This window comes from Megascapheus bottae, chromosome X, assembly GCF_031878675.1.
Source record: "Megascapheus bottae isolate mThoBot1 chromosome X, mThoBot2.hap1, whole genome shotgun sequence".
Taxonomy (NCBI): Eukaryota; Metazoa; Chordata; class Mammalia; order Rodentia; family Geomyidae; genus Megascapheus; species Megascapheus bottae.
This window is the reverse complement of record NC_143547.1, coordinates 50,976,703-50,995,505: the sequence shown is the minus strand read 5'-3', so window position 1 is coordinate 50,995,505 and position 18,803 is coordinate 50,976,703. Positions and strand designations below refer to the sequence as shown.

General features: G+C 37.3%; 1 protein-coding gene across 1 annotated transcript; it reads left to right on the top strand.

The window, feature by feature from the left end:
- The first annotated feature begins 12,115 nt into the window (after positions 1-12,115).
- Positions 12,116-18,214, top strand: Itm2a (integral membrane protein 2A). The gene is made up of 6 exons (XM_090325616.1): positions 12,116-12,357; positions 15,693-15,824; positions 16,093-16,290; positions 16,527-16,637; positions 17,154-17,304; positions 17,450-18,214. Exons 1-6 carry the CDS (start codon positions 12,247-12,249, stop codon positions 17,536-17,538), a joined length of 792 nt encoding a protein of 263 aa, XP_090181742.1. The 5' UTR covers positions 12,116-12,246; the 3' UTR covers positions 17,539-18,214.
- The last annotated feature ends 589 nt before the right edge of the window (positions 18,215-18,803 follow it).

Here is an 18,803-nt window from a genome sequence, read left to right as displayed (position 1 = left end):
TGTGAGCCCTGTGATATTTCTGTAGCTATTAATCCCATTACATGTGAGGACTGAAGTTTAGTCTTATTTTCCTACTCTTATCAATACACTAGCTCTATCAATAGATGCTGTAATATAAAAATCTAAGCAATTAATGCCTAATACTTAATCCAGTTGATTCTCAGATTCACCAATTGTGAACTAACAAAAACAGTTACTCCTGGTGAATAGATCTGAGACCTCTTTGATTCTGATCTCTGACTAGTCTGCTTCTGATTTTTCTTGGTTTTTAAATGCATTTTTTTGGTACTATGGTTTTGAACTCAAGGGTTTGTACTTGCTATTCACATCTTCACCCTCACACTTTTTTTACTTTGCTTTAAACAGGTTTTACATTTTTTTGCCCTCTCAGGCCCCAAACCACAATCCTCTTATGTTTGTCTCATTCATACCAGGGATTCAGGTACATACCACTTTAGCAGTGTGCCTGGCTTGTTAACATGTTTGTATGCTAGTCTTGAACCTCAATCCTCCTGATCTCTGCCTCTGGAATTATAGGGGAATCACGTGCTCAGTCTTACTGCTTTAATCTTCTAAGATTCTATTTATGGATTCTGACTTTCACTGTTTATCTTGAACTAGTCCAAAATCCACTTTCCTAAACCAGCAAGTTTGTGCATCAAAGGGAAGAGAGCAAAACTATTGCAAGGCACTCCTTTGATCAAGAAATGAGATATCACAATGATAGTCTACAACTGACCTTATAATAATAGTTCTTGCTCAGACTACCCGTTGCAGACTACGTTGTGTAAAGACATGAAATGTGTACTGAAATGACAATATCTGCTTTCAAAAGAAGCCCATAAATCTGAGCTCTTTATGTCACCTTGGCTCTCGCAGGTTCCAGCCATGTGCTTCCAAATTTATTAAATTGTAAAAGGATCCTGTTTCAATACTATTGTAGTTAAATGTCTACTTTAAGTGATCCTCCCCCCTTTGACAGCATGCATTTTGAATAGGAAGACTTTAAAAAAATCTCAACTAGATGACAGTCTTAGGGGCTTGGTTTTTTTCACTCAACCTATTTTCCCACTTTCTCTTACAGGCCAGGGAGGAGATACCACATAAGGATAATTAATTTGAGCCAGTCGTAGTAGCAACCTCTTTCCTAGGCTAAAGAACTAAACAGAAGCAGAAGCTGTTATCAATGTTATATGAAGAGAGTTGAAAGGGTAGCAACACTCTTGGTGGCTTCTCAACTTAAAGCCAAATCGAGCATTTTGTGTTTTAAATTCTGGTGGTGATAAGTAAAACACAATTCCTCCTCAGGGGGAGAGGAGACTCAGACAACAGAGCAAAGCAAGAAAATTTAATCCAAACTTTGTGTGGATAAGACCTTTTTTATAAAAAAAAGGAGACAGTACATTTAAAAAATGATATGATGCAGAATCCATTAATGTCCCCAATGCAATTGATGAACCCTAAGAGCAGAATGCTCAGTATTTTGCAACTTTATTATCTATAAACCTGAAAATTGGGATTCTTTTCTAAGGCCAAACACAACTGTATTTCCTCTTTCATTTATGTGAGAACCTGTATTTCTCATAACAATACTTAAAAGCAGTGAATTACAGAAAACCTATGAAATGAAGAACAAAAACAATTTTGTCTCAATTGAAACAAGTGCTGCTGTTAAAATGAGAAATGTTCCTATACAAAATAAAGAGAATCAAAACTAAGAGAAGGGGTTCTAGATAGTCCTCTTCTTTAACGCTTAAATTTGTAATAATTTATTAATAAATGCAATGCTCCATAGGATTTCATTGGAGATAATTACCCAGTCTCCCTTCCTTCCTTCTTTCCTTCCTTCTTTCCCTTTTTTCCTTCCTTCCTTCCTTTCTTCCTTTCTTTCTTTCTTCCTTTCTTCCTTTCTTTCTTTCTTTCTCTTCCTTGATTTCTTTTTCTCTTTCTTTCTTTCTTTCTTTTTTTCTTTCTTTCTTCCTTTCTTTCTTCCTCTTTCTCTCTTTCTTTCTTTCTCTCTTTCTCCTTCTGTCCTTTCCTTCCTTTCTTTTTCCTGCCCTCCCTGTCTCTTCCACCTGCCTTCCTTCCCTTAATTACATTCTGCTTTTTGCAAGCTGGAATTCTAGAGGCAATTTATGGATATCATCCCCCTTCTTCATAGTAATAGGAAGCCAATTTTTGTTTATTCCATAGAAAATTTTTTTCTCAGACTCCAAAGTATGAATGAATAGGCAAAGTCATATGTGAGAATTCTATTTCCTGAGCTAATGATTGATATATGAATGAATGTATAATGCTTTTCAGGTCACCTAAGTACCAAGAAAGTTTGCTGGGAAAATGCTAGGAAAGATCCCAGAATCAATTCATACTAGCATTAGTTTAGATTATTTAAACACCAAGAGAGAGGAAACCCTGATGGAACCCTCCACTATAACTGCTTTCACTCTTGATAAATCCAGCAAGGCCACAATTTTCTCTTTATTGAAACCAAGGAACATGTGCTTGACCACTAGGCTATGTGAAGCTATGCTGTGATGAAAAGTAACATGTCCTGATGACCGCGTGTGAGATTTCTCTTAGGAAACTTTCTCATGGTGTGGTTTAGAAATTTTTATGGTGTTCGTATTGGTTTACATAAAATCCTTTAGTGAGATAGAGGTCTCAAATGGCAAGCACTAGAGGTCATATTTTCAGACTGCTACTGACGATACATGATACTGGTGGTGAAAGGCAGGAGACACCTGTTATACCAAGAAACTGTGTGGTGTGGTGGACAGAATACCATACTTGGAGTTAAGGGATCAGTGTTACAGCCCACATTCTGTCACATCCAAGTTGCATGGCTGTCGGCAAGTCTGAACTCCTGGGAATCCCAAGATTTGGGGTTTATTTTTAATCTGTCAAATGAAGCTGATGAACTTTGCCCAAATGAATGTAGAATGCATATACAATCAAGAAAATGAACCTTGCAAAACTAATATTATTTTATATAGACGTAAGATATTATGATTCAATTGCAGAAGACTTTAAATAGCTTTAGGAAACACAATATGTTTTATATTTCTGCATTTTCTACAAAACAGACCTGGAAACATAAAATAAGTTGCTGGATTAAAGGAGTAAAATAGCTTATTGCCATTCAGTTTCATAGTTATTTTTCTTTTTACGTACAAGAAATAACTAATTATCAATAATTAATTGTTTAAGTTCAATTCAACAATTTTGTTGGGGCTTTTTTTATATAACAGGCAATGATCTAAATACTACCAAGTCTTCAATGGCATTGACTATAACGAAAGATACTACTTAAAACAGTGCCACCATACAAACATACTTTATTATTTCAGGACAAAAGTGAGACTCAGAATCTCTCTAATCATTGCAGAAGTGAAGGACATTTAATTTGTATGTCCAAAATGGTTTTATTTGCAGTTGCTGGTGGAATATGCTGGGGGAATTTGTCCCTAGAAAACTGGAATTGGTACTGTGGCTCAAACTGGTAGTGTATTAGCCTTGATCTAAAGAAACTCAGGGCCAATCCCTGAATTCAAGTCTCATGACCAACAAAAACAGTGCTTTTTCCCATCTTAACCAGACAAGCAAAAACAACAAATTTAGCAGACACTGTTAAACATGAAAAAAAAAGCCAGCTGGAAGTTTAGCCTAGTGGTAGAGTGTTTGCCTAGCATGCACGAGGACCAGGGTTCGATTCCTCAGTACCACACACACAGAAAAAAAGCCAGAAATGGTGCTGTGGTTCAAGTGGTAGAGCTCTAGCCTTGAGAAAGCCCAAGGACAGTGCTCAAGTCCTGAGCTCAAGGCCCAGGACTGGCAAAAACCAGAACTGGAGATAATACTAATGAAAACTAAGAACAATAACATTTTTTAGTTTGAAGTGTCAGATATGATAGAACATTTATTATATATCATATATATCATGCAATCAATACACAAAGTATAATAGATGGGTCTTCGAAGATGTCAGATAAAAAATTCTTTGGATGTTCCTGATAGTATGATTTAGAGAAAACACACTCAAGGCAATCTATTTATAAACAGGATGTCAGGAGACAGAGACTGAGACAGATGTAGAGAGGAAAATGAGGTGGGGAAGAAACAGAGAGAGTGGGAGAGAAAAAAGAAAACAGGCAGATAGTGATAATAAATTGAATGCTTATTAATTTGATGTGCTGAAGTTTGGACTGTAAAGGCTTGGTAGCCAGAGTGTTGCACTATTGGGAGATTGTATGACCTCTAGGAGTTGTGGGTCTAGCCAAAGCAAATTGAATTAAGAGAATATACTCTTGAGGAGAATATTGGAATCCTATCCCTTCCTCCTCTTCTCTTTCTGGGATTCTCTGTTGTAACATACCATGCGACTGCAGGCCTGAAACAACATGGCCAACCAGTATGGACTGAAATTTCTGAAGCCTTGAGCCAAAATAAAACTTTCTTTTCTCCACATTGATTATCTTAGGTATTTCATTACAGTACTGCAAAGTTGACTAATGCAACAGGATACATTTTTGTTTTTTTTCGAATTTCTTATGTGAATACTTTCTTATATGAATAATTTTATCTTACCTTGGGAATGCTAGGAAGAATTCTAGTTGTATTAAAGGGCACAGATTTTGGGATTCTAATTTTTTCCTTCCAGAGTTGCCTTTGGAAGAAATTGCTGTGTGGATTTCAGTGTCATACTCCTCTTATAGTCTCTGTACATTCATCATAGTATGTGTTTAATATTCTTCTTAATCAGCTATCATATCCTCTTCTGAGTCTCACCAAGTTTCACAATTCCATAGAAAATTAGTTGTTTGCTGAATGAATTGATTTGGGGGAGGGACATTTCTAAATATATATGCATTGTTCTTTCCTATGTATGTTTTAGTGCTCAGTACCAATTCCTACTATGAGTTGATAATTGGTTTATTCTCCACCTCTTCCTAAATAAATGAGCAAATAAGACACCAATGCCAGCCTTTAAACTGTTTCAACTCAAGAAGATCATGTTGAAAGGATAATGGGCACAGGTGGCTCACACACATAAAACTGGCTGGCTAGTCAAGAGGCTGAAATCTGTGGATCATGGTTCAAAGCCAGCCTAGGCAGGAAAGTCCATGGAACTCTTATCTCCATTTAAATACTTCAAAAACTGAAAGTGGAGCTGTGGCTCAAATGGTAGAGCTCTAGCTTTGAGCAACAAAGCTCATGGACAGTGCTTAAGCCCTGTGTTCAAGCCCCAGGATAAGCAACAAAAGAATGCTAAAAGGAGTCTGAGATCCCAGCGGAAGGATGATCTACTCTTTAGCTTCCTTGGAAGGTTTACAAGAGAGATAAACATTTCCAAATCAAAGTTAGTAAAGGAACAGGAGGAATAACATCGGAGTGTAAAAGGAAAAATTACCATTATTTTCAATGAGCAGTGGCATTGTGTAATAGATCTTTGTTTATAACATCCATTACTCAAATTCTCCTTATTTACAAGCATCTTTTAAATCTCAAATCCCATTGCTAACTGTGAGAAAAGAAGTCACTTGTTCTCTGTTAACTACAAATTAAACTGAACAAAATATTGTCCAAGGTATATGGATAATATTCTTCTATAGAATTTTTTTCAGTATGATTAATATATTATGAACGTCAGCTTCTTAAACAAAAACTTAAAATTCTGAGATAATTTCCTTAACTTGAAAGTCAAGAAGTATAGTTGCTGTGTTGGTGGAAACAGCACAGAAACAACAGAGTATTTTTTTTGCAGTATACGGAAACATGCCTTTTGTACTATATAGAAACATGAAAAACAACCTGATATGTAAGCAAAACTACGGTTGAGTTTAAAGTCTGAGTGAAGTGATTCTCAGGCAGTGTTCCAATAATGATCTGCTTTGATTTGTTAGGAATAACAAGAAAAATTGAAGTATATACCATCCACCTGACTTCAAAATTACAACATTACTTTGTTATGACTTTTCTTCTGGCCTCCATATGCCAAAGATGCCATCAATATTTGAGATTAACTTCAGAGAAAATATTAGCAAAGCAAAAATGAAGAACAAAGTTACATTTCAAAAATAAAGTGAATCGTGACAAAACAATTCAGGGTTTAATATTCATTGAGGCTAAATTAGGAACATAATATCTTGAATCATCAACAAAACTAAAGAAGGTTAAAATGGATTTGACTTAATCATGAACAGACATCTGATTATCACTTGGTACTAACTTCTGGAGAAAACAAAAATATTCAACATTCTCAAAAGCATTCCTAGTTTTGAGTTTCTCAGGACTAAAACTTCTGTAAAATTTCATCTGTTACAATGACATACAGGTGCTGATTTAAATCTGTATTTTAAAATCTCTCCAAGGATAGTCAAAAAGGAGAGAGGATTTTTTTACACAATTTAGTGAATGTGGGTTGAAACATTTTTATGCAGAAGGAGAATTCAGAAAAGTAACTTGTAAATTAGAGCATAGCTTCCTACTAAGCTAAATAAAACGGTCATATCATTGTAAAATGATGATAGAATCCACTCTTATATTAAGGAAATGTATCTACCTATAATTTTAGCTCAATAGAAAATCTTAAATGGAGTAGAAAAATAAGTATTTACTCCAGAAATCATGTTTCCTCTGCTACCTTGAGTGGGAAGGTCTAGTTCTGCTCCCAGGGTTTAGCTAAACATGCATAAAATTTGAGAATCTAGAAAATGGCCTGGCTCTTTAAAGATCTAAACCAAACTCCTGGAATTAGACTCTGAAACAGATGGCTGGCCAGCTTTGCTTTTAGCTTTCCCTTAGCTCCTCTGCTGACAGAAGCAACTACACAATACAGAAGAAATGTGCTTTAGGACAAGTAGTCTAGAGTTGTGAGTAGGCCAGGAAAGTTTATAAATGATTCCAAGTGAAGTTACTACCGAATAAATCCTCAGCAGGAATCCCTGTTTGCAATATAAGCAAGTGATTTGCCCTTCATTGCCTTATAGAATGTCTTGACTTTTTTTTATGCCACTTTCGGGCCAGCTCCTTCCTTGATTTTCCTCTTATTTTTAGTGACAGAAAGATACATGGTGTTTAGGAATATCAATAATTAAAATAGGCCAGATAAATTAGAATTTAACTCTGGTTCGTTATCTGCTTCTCCAAAAAAATCAGTTTCCTTATCTGTGAAAAGAAGCATATGATAATGCTTCCCATGGTTTTGGTAGCATGAATAACCTAATCAATCGAAAGGACTTAGCATACAGCTTTTTCTAAGTTTAATAAATGCTCAGATTTTTCATATATTTTTATTGTAATAGAAGGGTTACATTATATTCACCAGATAGAAGGTGCATTACTTCACATACATTGATACCCTTTCTCATGTCTTGGTCCCCATTTCCCTCCCCCAACTCCTCCCCTCATCTTATTTTCCTCGCTTCCCTATCCAACTTCAAATAAACAAATACACATACATACAATATATCAGATAACCAGGTGAAATACTGTAACAATATGAGATAACCAAGAGACTGCGAAAGAGATGAAAGATAACATAGTACATTAAGGACAATAATCACTTGTGATATGGCTTTTGTTTCTATATCCTGGAGGTCCTTTCATTTAGTGTCATTCTGTATGGCCTTATGTATCTAGGTTTTGTTCTATTGCACATCTCTGCTGGGAGAGCCCAAGGTTTCTACTGATTATGACAAATGAGGGAAACCATTGAGCCTATGTTCCTTTGAGTCTGGCTTACTTCAATTAATATGATTTTTTCTAAGTCTTTCCATTTCCTTACAAATGGGGCGATGTCGTTTTTTTCTGACAGCAGCATAGAATTCCATTGTGTATAAATACCACATCAGGTTGATCCACTCATCAACTGAAGGGCATCTGGGTTGGGTCCATATCTTTGCTATGGTAAATAGTGCTGCAATGATAGTATGTCCTTGTTTCTGGACGATTGGGTAAATCATGATCAGTTTTAATACCAAGGGTGCCATCAATTATTTTTGTCTCTGATACCTAGACATTCCAAATGGTAACAATTTTCGTAGTTTGGCTCCTTTTTATGACTTATGCATCAATAGACCTTTGTAGGTGTAACTCCCACAGCTACTCAGGAGGAAGAGTTCAGGAGGAACACAATTGGAGGTCAGCCTGGGCAAAATGTTTGAAAGTTACTATTTCAATTAAAAAGCCAGGCAAAGTTATGATTGGCTGTGGCTCACAACTGTTCCTTGTAGTTATGCAGGAGACTGAGATCTGAAGGATCACTGTTCATCATGGCAGGAAATTCCATGAAACTCCATCCCCAAATAACCAGCAAAAAGCCAGATTGTAGGTATTGCTCAAGAAGACAAGTGCTAGCTGTGCAATCATGAGGCCCTGAGTTCAAAGCTGAAGTACTGAGAATGGGGGTGGGGGCCGCCAGGCATGTTGGCATGTATCTGTGATCCCAGCAATATGGGAAAACCACAGAAAACAGGATTGTGGTCTGAGGCCAATCCAGAGTGAGAATCTTCCTGAAAAATAAACTAAAAAAGAACTAAGGGCATGGCTCAAGGGATAGGGTATCCTCTTAGTAAGCCTGAGTTCCTGAGCTCAAACACCCATACTGCTGAAGAAGAAAAATATGCTGCTAAACATTGAAAGTTATTCCTTTATTTTCAGTATCTCAATAATGGATGTGATCTCTCACATGGAATATGTAAGGATCCTTTGTAATTGGCCTCTCAATATTTCTGTCAGAATTATTTTCTTAGCATTCTCAGTGTGAAGTCATTGTAGGAAAGCAATGGATTTAAGTATTGAATGGCAACACTGACTATAGATGAAACTACTTAATTAGTTTGTAGAATTTCTCTCCACAGGGTAGGGAGTTTGGCGAAATTGTAAGAGTGTTGCCTAGCATGCATGAAGACCCAGGTTCAATTTCTCTGTACCACATCTACAGAAAAAGGCTGTAAGTGGTGCTATGGCTCAAGTGTCAGAGTTCTAGCCTTGAGAAAAGCCCAAGGACAGCATTCAGGCCCTGAGTTCAAACCCCAGGACAGGCAAAAACAACCCAATTTCTCTCCACTAATTTATAAGTATAAAGTCATTCTTCCCACCACCAGTTCTGAAGAATCTGTGAAATGTATGTGATGTGTTTTCAACGGGCATCTGAATGTGTTCATCGTTGTATTCTTAAAGTGCTAAAGAGTACAGGGCACATACTTCATCCTCAGTGACTATTTCATGAGTGCATAAATGCTCTGACAGAGTTGGCATCTTACAGATGTTCCTAAGGACTTTAGATTTCGGTGATTGAATTTTTTATTATTTCAGATGATCATTCAAAGAGAGTTGACATTGTTGTCTGGCATCCATTTGCATGCCATGTTCTATTCAGCTCAAATTGTGATCATTTAGTTATCGTGTGGCATTCGAGAACAGGGAAGTCATTTAGAAACTTGAATGGTGTGCATTCAGACGTGGTTAACAATGTGAGCTGGGATGTGCATGACAAGCCAGATCCCCCATGGTTTCCAAAGACAAGAAAGTGAGAGAAACTGAGTGGAAGAAACAAGTTGTTGCTGGGTAGGAGAAAGTGCAAGAAAAAGCTTGGGCAAGAATCATTTTTAGTAGATGGAAATATGTTCTCTACTGTTTTAATTCAATGAACAAGTAGTAGCTTATATTTTGAAATTGAAAAGACACACAGAGACTATTTGTCATTTCAGAAATGCATCTTAACACTGCATATTGCTGTTACTCTGTCACACACAATACAGATATACTCTGTGTGTTTATATTATGTGTATATGAATTGGAATAGTGATATATATATATATGAGAAATCTGACAACTTGAGACCGTGTTTGAATTACATGTGTACAATAAGTATAAAGATCTTTACTGAGTGTTGGTGTCATTCTGAGACAGGGACATGGGGTTAACGAATAGGAAAGAGTTTAATTCTTCAAAAGACAAAATGGACGTTAGATGTGTATGTGACTGTGCGTGGGAAGTTGGCATTTTCAAAGATCTATATTCAGACACAGAGGGATTTTGCACTTTTAGAAGCTGAAATATGTTAAAGGTTAAAAATCAGGTGATTTCTATGAGCCTGAAATATAACTATGTTTAGGCAAAAACAATCCTTACGTAAGCAAACGTTTCCTAATACTTTTCAAGGTATTTCCTACAGCATTCTCACTCATGACTCTTGTAGCAGCATAACATGGAAGAAGAAAGTGAAGCCTGAGGAGATGAGATGAGATGACTTGCTCAACTTCACATACCCAGCAACTGATTATCTACTCCTTTGGTTTCCATGAGACTTTGAGTCTATTCTTCTGAGGAGAAAATGGAAATAATGAAAACAATTTCTGCTCCTCCTGCCTGACCACATTTCGGTACTATCTGAAGTATGTATTCCCATCTGACCCAGCCCCTTTTGTTGGAGGTGAACTACTGTTCAGCTATCCAGGTGGTAGGGATTATGAGGCCTGACTAGCGCAGATCCTAGCTGACCTTGATAAAGGTGATAGCAAACAGGAGAAGGGAGATATAAAGAGAACCATTGTATGAAGCGGAGAATTCTTCTGCCTAAATGAAAGGTTGCCTGACACTAAATTATAAGAGCCAGACATGAACAAGAATAAGTAGAAGAGCATAACATGCCAATGTTTCTAAGCAAACTCAAACATCCTGCTTTATAAGGTTCTGGCCCTGGGTAAAGCACAGGCTCCTCACTGTTCCCCCCACCATTCACCTTCCCATCTGTGGCCTATCTGAGAAAATGAAGGTTGTCTTCACAAAGCTCCCACAGTAGAGACAGGAGCGGGCTTCAGAGTAAAGGAAATCTCAGTGGGCAAAAAGTCCAAACTGGAATTTCTTGGACAGAGGAATAGGAACGCTTAGCCTATTCAAGTCTGTTTTAGTTAAGTAAATGAGGAATCCTCTAGCAAAATTTGTCTTGTGTCCTGTTGGGCTTTTGTTTTATGCTGTTGCTTTCACACAACAGACCCTTCTGTTTTTGACAGCAGGGCTATTTATATACTCTGTACTACTAAATCTCCATCATTAACTTCTGCAGCTTAAGTTTCACTGATGGTGTTCTCTGGGAGAACTGAGTGAAGTTGAATTATAGTAGGTGCCCACGTAAAGGTTCCAAGTAAGGATTTTTCAGCCCCCCCCCCCACTAGAGCTGCATTAGCATGTGGCAATATTTTATATCTCCCTCCTCTGTAAGCGAACACACACACATACACGCACGCACGCACACACACACACACACACACACACACACACACACACACTCACCCCTCTGCTTTTATTTTCTTTCTGAAGGTTTCATAGCTGGTGCCTGAACAGAGACATGCTCTGGGTTCATAGTTAACTGTGGCTGTTCTGAGCAGGGAGAATGAATAGATCTGGATTTTTTCACAGGTTCATTAGGAATGTATTTTCTCCACTCTGCTGTATCTCATCATGTCTTATCTACAAAATGGGATGCGTAGGAAACACAGAAGGCCCATCTTTCAGATGAAACATTTAATTTTAGTTTACCAAAGAAAAAGGTATACAGGGAAAGCGCCATCAACGTGAGGAAAATGTTGAGAGTGAAGCATGTCACTATAAACTATTTTCTAGGTGTTCTTTCAATGGTGGGTCTTATTATAAAGATTTAGAACAGTCATGGGACTGTGCTTTCAGGGCCTGGGTGGGTGTAAGAGCTGAGGAAGCTTGGATTGGTGCCAAGTTACAATCCTGGGCCCCTGTAGGGGGCCAAGCACAAGTTTGGGAAAACAGTGTCAGAGTGGGGGGGGGGGTGGCTATTGTGGTCTGGATAGTGGCAGAAAGACACGGCAGGCAGGCTTCCTTCCTGCTTGGCTCTTATCTGAGGGTGCAGAGAGTGGGTGGGAGCATGCCTGGGGTGCAGGTGAGACACGTCTAGCCTGAGCCGGCCTCGGGCTCCACCCCCCCCTCCAGCCAGCCCTTCTTCCCCACTGGTAACTCCCCACCCCCAGCCCCTGCACTCCAGCCCTTGGGCCCCTCCTGCTCCTCCCTCGGCACCTCCCCGGGCCCGCCCACGGTCTCCCACCCAGCTTAGGACTGCGTCATAAGTATCCCCAGACCTGGGCTTTGCAGCAGCCTTAGGCAGACAGGGAGAAAGTAGGTATTGCTTAGACTAGCGGGATCCCTTTCTCTTCCAACCTGCAGCCCAGGACGCTGATTCGAGCCGCGCCTTACCGCGCTGCCCGAAGATTCACCATGGTCAAAATCGCCTTCAACACCCCCACGGCGGTGCAAAAGGAGGAGGCAAGGCAAGACGTGGAGGCCCTCGTGAGCCGCACGGTTCGAGCTCAGATTCTCACCGGCAAGGTAGCTGTCCCCATTCTGTCCCCCATCTGCCTGCTACAATCTACAAGTGGGGTGGTCAAAGTGAAGGGAAGGAAACGGACAGGTGGGAAGGACGAAATGCAGGCTCGCTCTCAGTCCGTGCGTCCTGAGCTAGTCGTCTGTCCCATTCCTTGGGCATCAGTCCCGGGTCTGTGTACCCACAGCAGCCCATTCCTCTCTGACTCCCCGCCGTGTTCTCTCACTTCTAATCCAAGCCACCTATCCCAGAGGGAGTTTGGAGGGATTTTTTTCAGGCGATCCCTTGAGACTTGATATCATCCTATCTTGGGGACATGGATTGAGGGCTGGGGATCAAGGGACACTCAACTGTGTTCCCAGCTCAAGAATAGCCTGTCGCCTCCACAGGGGCGGAGCAGACAAGCAGGGTGAGCAAGAGCAAGCGATCACTGTATTTTCCTTTTGACGTGGGGGAAATTAAATGAATCTGCATCTTTCTAGGATTGCTGATCGACACGGTAGGATGGAGGCAAATTGCATCCCCATTTTCAGTTTCTCCCAGAAACTGTGGTGTCAAGCTTTCGCTAAAGAAGCTGTCAACATTTTGTTTGGTTTGAATTTGAGTTTGGGGTATTCACTGTGCCCTCTTACTGCAGGAGGTTTTTTTCCTCCCCTTTCTATAAATGTTTTCAGGGTCTTTAAAGTAAAAACACTTCTGTAAAAATAAATGTTTGCATACACTTTCATTCTTTTAGTTCTTTTTGAATAATATCCAACTTCGCCCATATAAGGATCAGGAACAGGTCCAATGTCAATTTTAACATTAACTTTGCAAGGAGCTGCAGAAGTCTTTCCCCAAAATGTTAAGGCTTTATGTATTTAGTACAATTTCTATTTCCTTTAAGAATTTGCCATGCTTTCAACCTTAGTAAGACACGCATCAGTATTCTGTAAAATTTCACTTTTAGAAGGCAGTTGTATTTATTTTCTTCTGCATTTCCGAAATCTACAGTGTTGGAGCTTGAAGACCTGTCCTAACTTGTCCCGTTGTCTTTTTAAAATTGTAACTATTGTGTTCAAAATACAGATTTGAAAAGTGCTTTGTAGGAAATGAGAATACATCTAGTGAAAGTTGATTATGCACACAATTTGAAAGGCTAATACACTTATTCAGAAGTTTTGTCATGAAAAGTTTTGATATTTTACACAACAATAAAACTATCTTTTCTATGGCATGCAGTTTAAAACTCAAAAGTAACATATGGTTGTGTTGTTCAGGTTTTAATTAAATGACAAAATATCAAATATGGCATCATCCACCTTTAAATTGCAAGGGGAACATAGCCAGATTTTCGGGGGGGGGGGAGTCTAATTAGATATCAGAGTTAAATATAGTCACATAATCTCCACCTCCCCCTTTTTGATTCACCACCAAACACTTCATGACTTGTAGACACATTTAATTAATATGCAAAAATATTTCTGCCAGTGTGATGACGATATACAAAATTGAACATTTCCACTTTGATGATCCTTCTTTGTTAGGTTTTGCATAAACTTTCACAGTATCCTGATCTGGCCACTACAGGAGACAGTACTTGATACACTACATCCTGATCTATTGATCAATTATACCAGCAGAGATTATACACTATAGAATAATATCACAAAGATTCTGCAACAAAGCTTGAAGGTATTATTTAGAGTAAAATGTTTGGGATTCCATCAGATTTAAAGGAAAAATATTCCAACTAATAGTATTATCTTATGAATCGAGACTCTCATATTCAGACCTCGCTAAATAATACGTTTTCTCAATTTGGGGGAAAATAAATGAAATAATGATGTAAATTGTTCTTTTCATGTCTTAGTAGAAAGAAAATAAGAAGTTCATTCCTCTGATAATTTCCAATTAAGCCTTTACATGTGTTACAACAATCTATTTTATCTTTCTGTACCTAAATTTAATTAACTTACATATGATTTTTAAGCCTCCAGATCTAGATTATAGTAATTCCCAATTAAAATGTGACGTTACATCTTTGTAGGGCCAATCTTATATTTTTCAAGTAAAAATATTTATTTCTGAAAATGATTGGAACTCCAAAAAGACTTCAAGCATAGTGCACGAAAGGTGGGATTTAAGTAATATTAGCTAAGAAAATAGGAATCTCAAATTTTGACCATTGAAGAAAAAACTATTCTAAAACATTATCGAATAATTTCTTGTGTTTTCTTTGTCTACACTAACTTCAAATGAATGTATTTATTAAAAAATTAATTAAGGTTACTTAAGTCTCACAATCATTGTAGTAGTTTCATGAAAGAATACTGGCTGAAAAACTGAACAATTCTATTTGCACACGAACATTAATGCTTCCCTTGGATTACCAGCATGTAGATTTGCTGTGTTATTTCGTCTACCCTTATGTGGTAAAGCTGCGTTTGGGAAATATGGAATGAAGGCGGTACACATTACATTTACCTGCTCTACAAGGGTGTGGCTCATCAATGTTTTTTTGCTTTGCATATTTCTTATTCCAATTCCTATGCAAATTATTGCGCTAACAAATCTTGCAAGTCACTGTTACCCATAGCCTTTATGTCTAGCAAATATTATTTTTAAAAATCTAGTATTTTACCCTGGATTTGGAAACTATTATTTCATTCATGCAATACAAAGCTTTAGAATATTAGGCAAGATTGGAAAGTACCATATTTTTGATAAAATTAGGAATATTAGGACATTTATCTCTGCTTGTATTTTAATTTATAAAATAAAGGAAAATTGTGCATATCTGCCTCACAGATATCTTTTTTAAAATTTAGTTTTCACAACAGCTTTTTGAAAATTACTCACTCAAAATACTAATTCTCCTTTAAGTTGGCAAATAAGTGTATTTATAAACAAAATAGTGAGCTAATCACTATCTCTATGTATTTCAAATGCATAGTCTAAAGGTCAGCTGCACTAGGGCTGTCATTAAGAATATTGAATCGTGCATGGAAATTTTATTAGGAAAGTATTTGCCATATTTTAAAAAATTAAGAAAAACATCTCAAAATTTCATAAGTGAATTCTTATTTTAGTATGATTCTAGAAGCAAAAAATGGGAGGAAAAACCATAAAACCAATATATCTATCTGAATTTGGAAATGGCAGTGGAGGTTTCATATAGTTAGAGATATTTCCATCAATCAGGTATCAGGAATTATCTTGAAACAATTTTAACCTAGGACAACTTTATATAACTTTTCTAAATAACTTGTATTTCAAAGGAGGTAAATTTTACACAAAAGCAATTGTCTAAAAGTGCTATCTGGGCTCTTTTTTTTTAATTTGCGTTTTTAACAAATAGGAGCTCCGCGTTGCCACCCAGGAAAAAGAGAGCAACTCGGGAAGATGCATGCTTACCCTGTTAGGCCTTTCTTTCATCTTGGCTGGACTTATTGTTGGTGGAGCCTGCATTTACAAGTACTTCATGCCTAAGGTAATTACAATCATAATTCACATATTTTGAATTACTAATTGCTGAACATTTCGTATCAATCGAAATGTTTTATGAGGGTCAGCATAGAAATGAAGACTGAAGAGAAGTTTTATTATGAACTGTCAGTCCATAAAATTGATTAATATTCATGCTGATAACAATATATCAAGAAGCCCATCACACAGTAAATTGATATGAGTGTAAAACATGATTCAATTATCATAGTTCCTCCTATTAGATGATTTTGATTTCCCTTTTCATCTTTTAGAGCACCATTTACCGTGGAGAGATGTGCTTCTTCGATTCTGAGGACCCTGTGAATTCCCTTCGTGGAGGAGAGCCATACTTCCTGCCCGTGACAGAGGAGGCTGATATTCGTGAGGATGACAACATTGCAATCATTGACGTACCCGTTCCCAGTTTTTCTGATAGTGACCCGGCCGCAATCATCCACGATTTTGAAAAGGTGTGTTTCTGAGGCTTAGAAGCTATTCACAATGTTCTTTTTCCTAGTTCATCAACGAACCACATCTTTTCGTAAATTCACATCTCTCTCTCTTTTTTTTAAGTAAAGCCTTTTCATTCTTTTTGTATTGAATATGTACTTGCTTTGATTTGAAAAAAAATGTAGCTGTTTGCTCTAATGGTACTTGAAAAAGTGATACTGTTCATATTTTACCTAATGTTTCCCCTTTTCAACAGGGAATGACTGCTTACCTGGACCTGCTTCTGGGGAACTGCTATCTGATGCCCCTCAACACCTCCATTGTTATGCCTCCAAAAAATCTCGTGGAGCTCTTTGGCAAACTGGCGGTATGTATTTTGGAAACCAAAGTTTTCTAGAAACATTTCCAAGTAAGTTTTTTTTTAACTTCCTAATTCTACAAAATTAGTGAATGGGGCCAAACCATTCCATTTCATTGAAATTATTTTTGAATTAAAATGGAATCTATGGCTTCACATGGTTAAGAAAAATATGCTAGAACGGCAACTTACTCATGTTCTTGCTCATAAATGGCAAGTCAACCTGAACACAGAAGAGTGATTAGCAGATGTTGAGTAGGGTGTATGTGGGAAGGTGTATTGTATTTGATCAGGGCATGCCGTGTGCATATGTGCAACTATCACACTGAATCCCATTAATATATGTATTTAATATATGCTAATAAAGTAATACCATTATAATGGATGTTGCAAACCTAAAAGTGCCCTAAAATGAGGTCAATTTAAATGAAGTTAAATTTACAAAATTTAAAATTGGTGATATAAATGGGGATCCAAATACTATGTTTAAGAATTCCTGATTTCAATACTTGGTTCCATTTTCAGAGTGGCAAATATTTGCCTCACACTTATGTGGTTCGTGAAGACCTGGTTGCTGTGGAGGAAATTCGTGATGTTAGTAACCTTGGCATCTTTATCTACCAACTTTGCAACAACAGAAAATCCTTTCGCCTTCGTCGCAGAGACCTCTTGTTGGGTAGGCGATATTTTGCTTCATACATCCTGTGTGACTGGGTTCAGGGAATACTGAGAGACTAAAGGGCAGTGGAAAGGAGAGAGCAAATCTAAATATCTTTTCTCATATGCGGAGCATTCAAATCCATTTGTTTATTTCCTCACAGGTTTCAACAAACGTGCCATTGATAAGTGCTGGAAGATTAGACACTTCCCCAATGAATTTATTGTTGAGACCAAGATCTGTCAAGAGTGAGAAAGAGCAGACAGAGTATCCTTGGTAATACAAAGTCAGAGATTTACAATATGACTTTGACATTCAAGTTAATGGGATACTCAAGATATTTACTCATGCATTTACTCTCTTGCTTATACTGAAAAAGGAAAGAAAAAGTACTAACCACTGCAAGCAATTGTCAAATTTTAGTTTTGTTGGCATTGCTTGCTGTTTGAAACTGAAATGAAATCATTATTATCTTCTTTCTTTTGAATTTATAGGGTTTAGATTTCTGAAAACAACATGAATGTGTCAGCTAACATCTTGACAATCAATTCCATCCTGTTTTTTATCTAAAGCAAGCTCTTCATACAATCATATATTAGAGCATGCTTTCAGTTTAACATATTTTAAATTGTTTTGATGTTTTTGTGTAAAGCATGTCAAATCTCTGAACATTGTTTTACTTTGTTTCTCATTTTGTTCAGCTTTCCTGAATTTAGAAACTACATCTTCGCATTTCCGTTAGGTGCTTTGTAATGAATCTGATTTATATGTGAACAATTTTCATGAGAAAGTCATTTTTCACTAATGTAATGATTCTTTCTCAGTGATACCCATATTGTGAAATCCACAAAACTGTACAGGTGCTGAATGCTGTAAGGAGTTTTGGTTGTATGAATTCTACAACCCTATAATAAATTTTGACTGTATTCTAAAATTGCTTACTGTTTTTTAATTTAATTCTGTTATTATTTGAGGGATGCATGACAGGTAAATTATTATGCATTTAAGCTTTGCATAAATGTAACAAATCTAAAATTATGAGCTCAATTCTGCCTCCATTCCCACCTCCACATATTGATTATCTTTTATTTCCTCCTTTTTGATACCATGTACATATTTTTATGATTATCCCATAATTTGATTTTCATGTAAATTCAACTACATAAATACACAGTGAGAGCCTTCAGCCCCTAGCAATTTAAAGCTTCTTGGTGTTTTGCCTTTTATATTAAAAAATAAGCAACCATATATAGTTATAAAAGGTGACCTAAAGACTAACTTCAGATAAAATTTTGATGCTTTTGAATATGACACATTGTATATCAAATAATATTGAAAGAAATGGTTAAACAAAAGTAAGTCCTGGGACCGGTGGTAAGTGGGCAAGAGGTAGAGTGGCCTAGTGGTGCTTACCTAGCATGCATAAAGCCCTGGATTCGATTCCTCGGTACCATATGCACAGAAAAAGCCATGAGTGGAGCTGTGGCTCAAGTGGTAGAGATCTAGCCTTGAGAAAA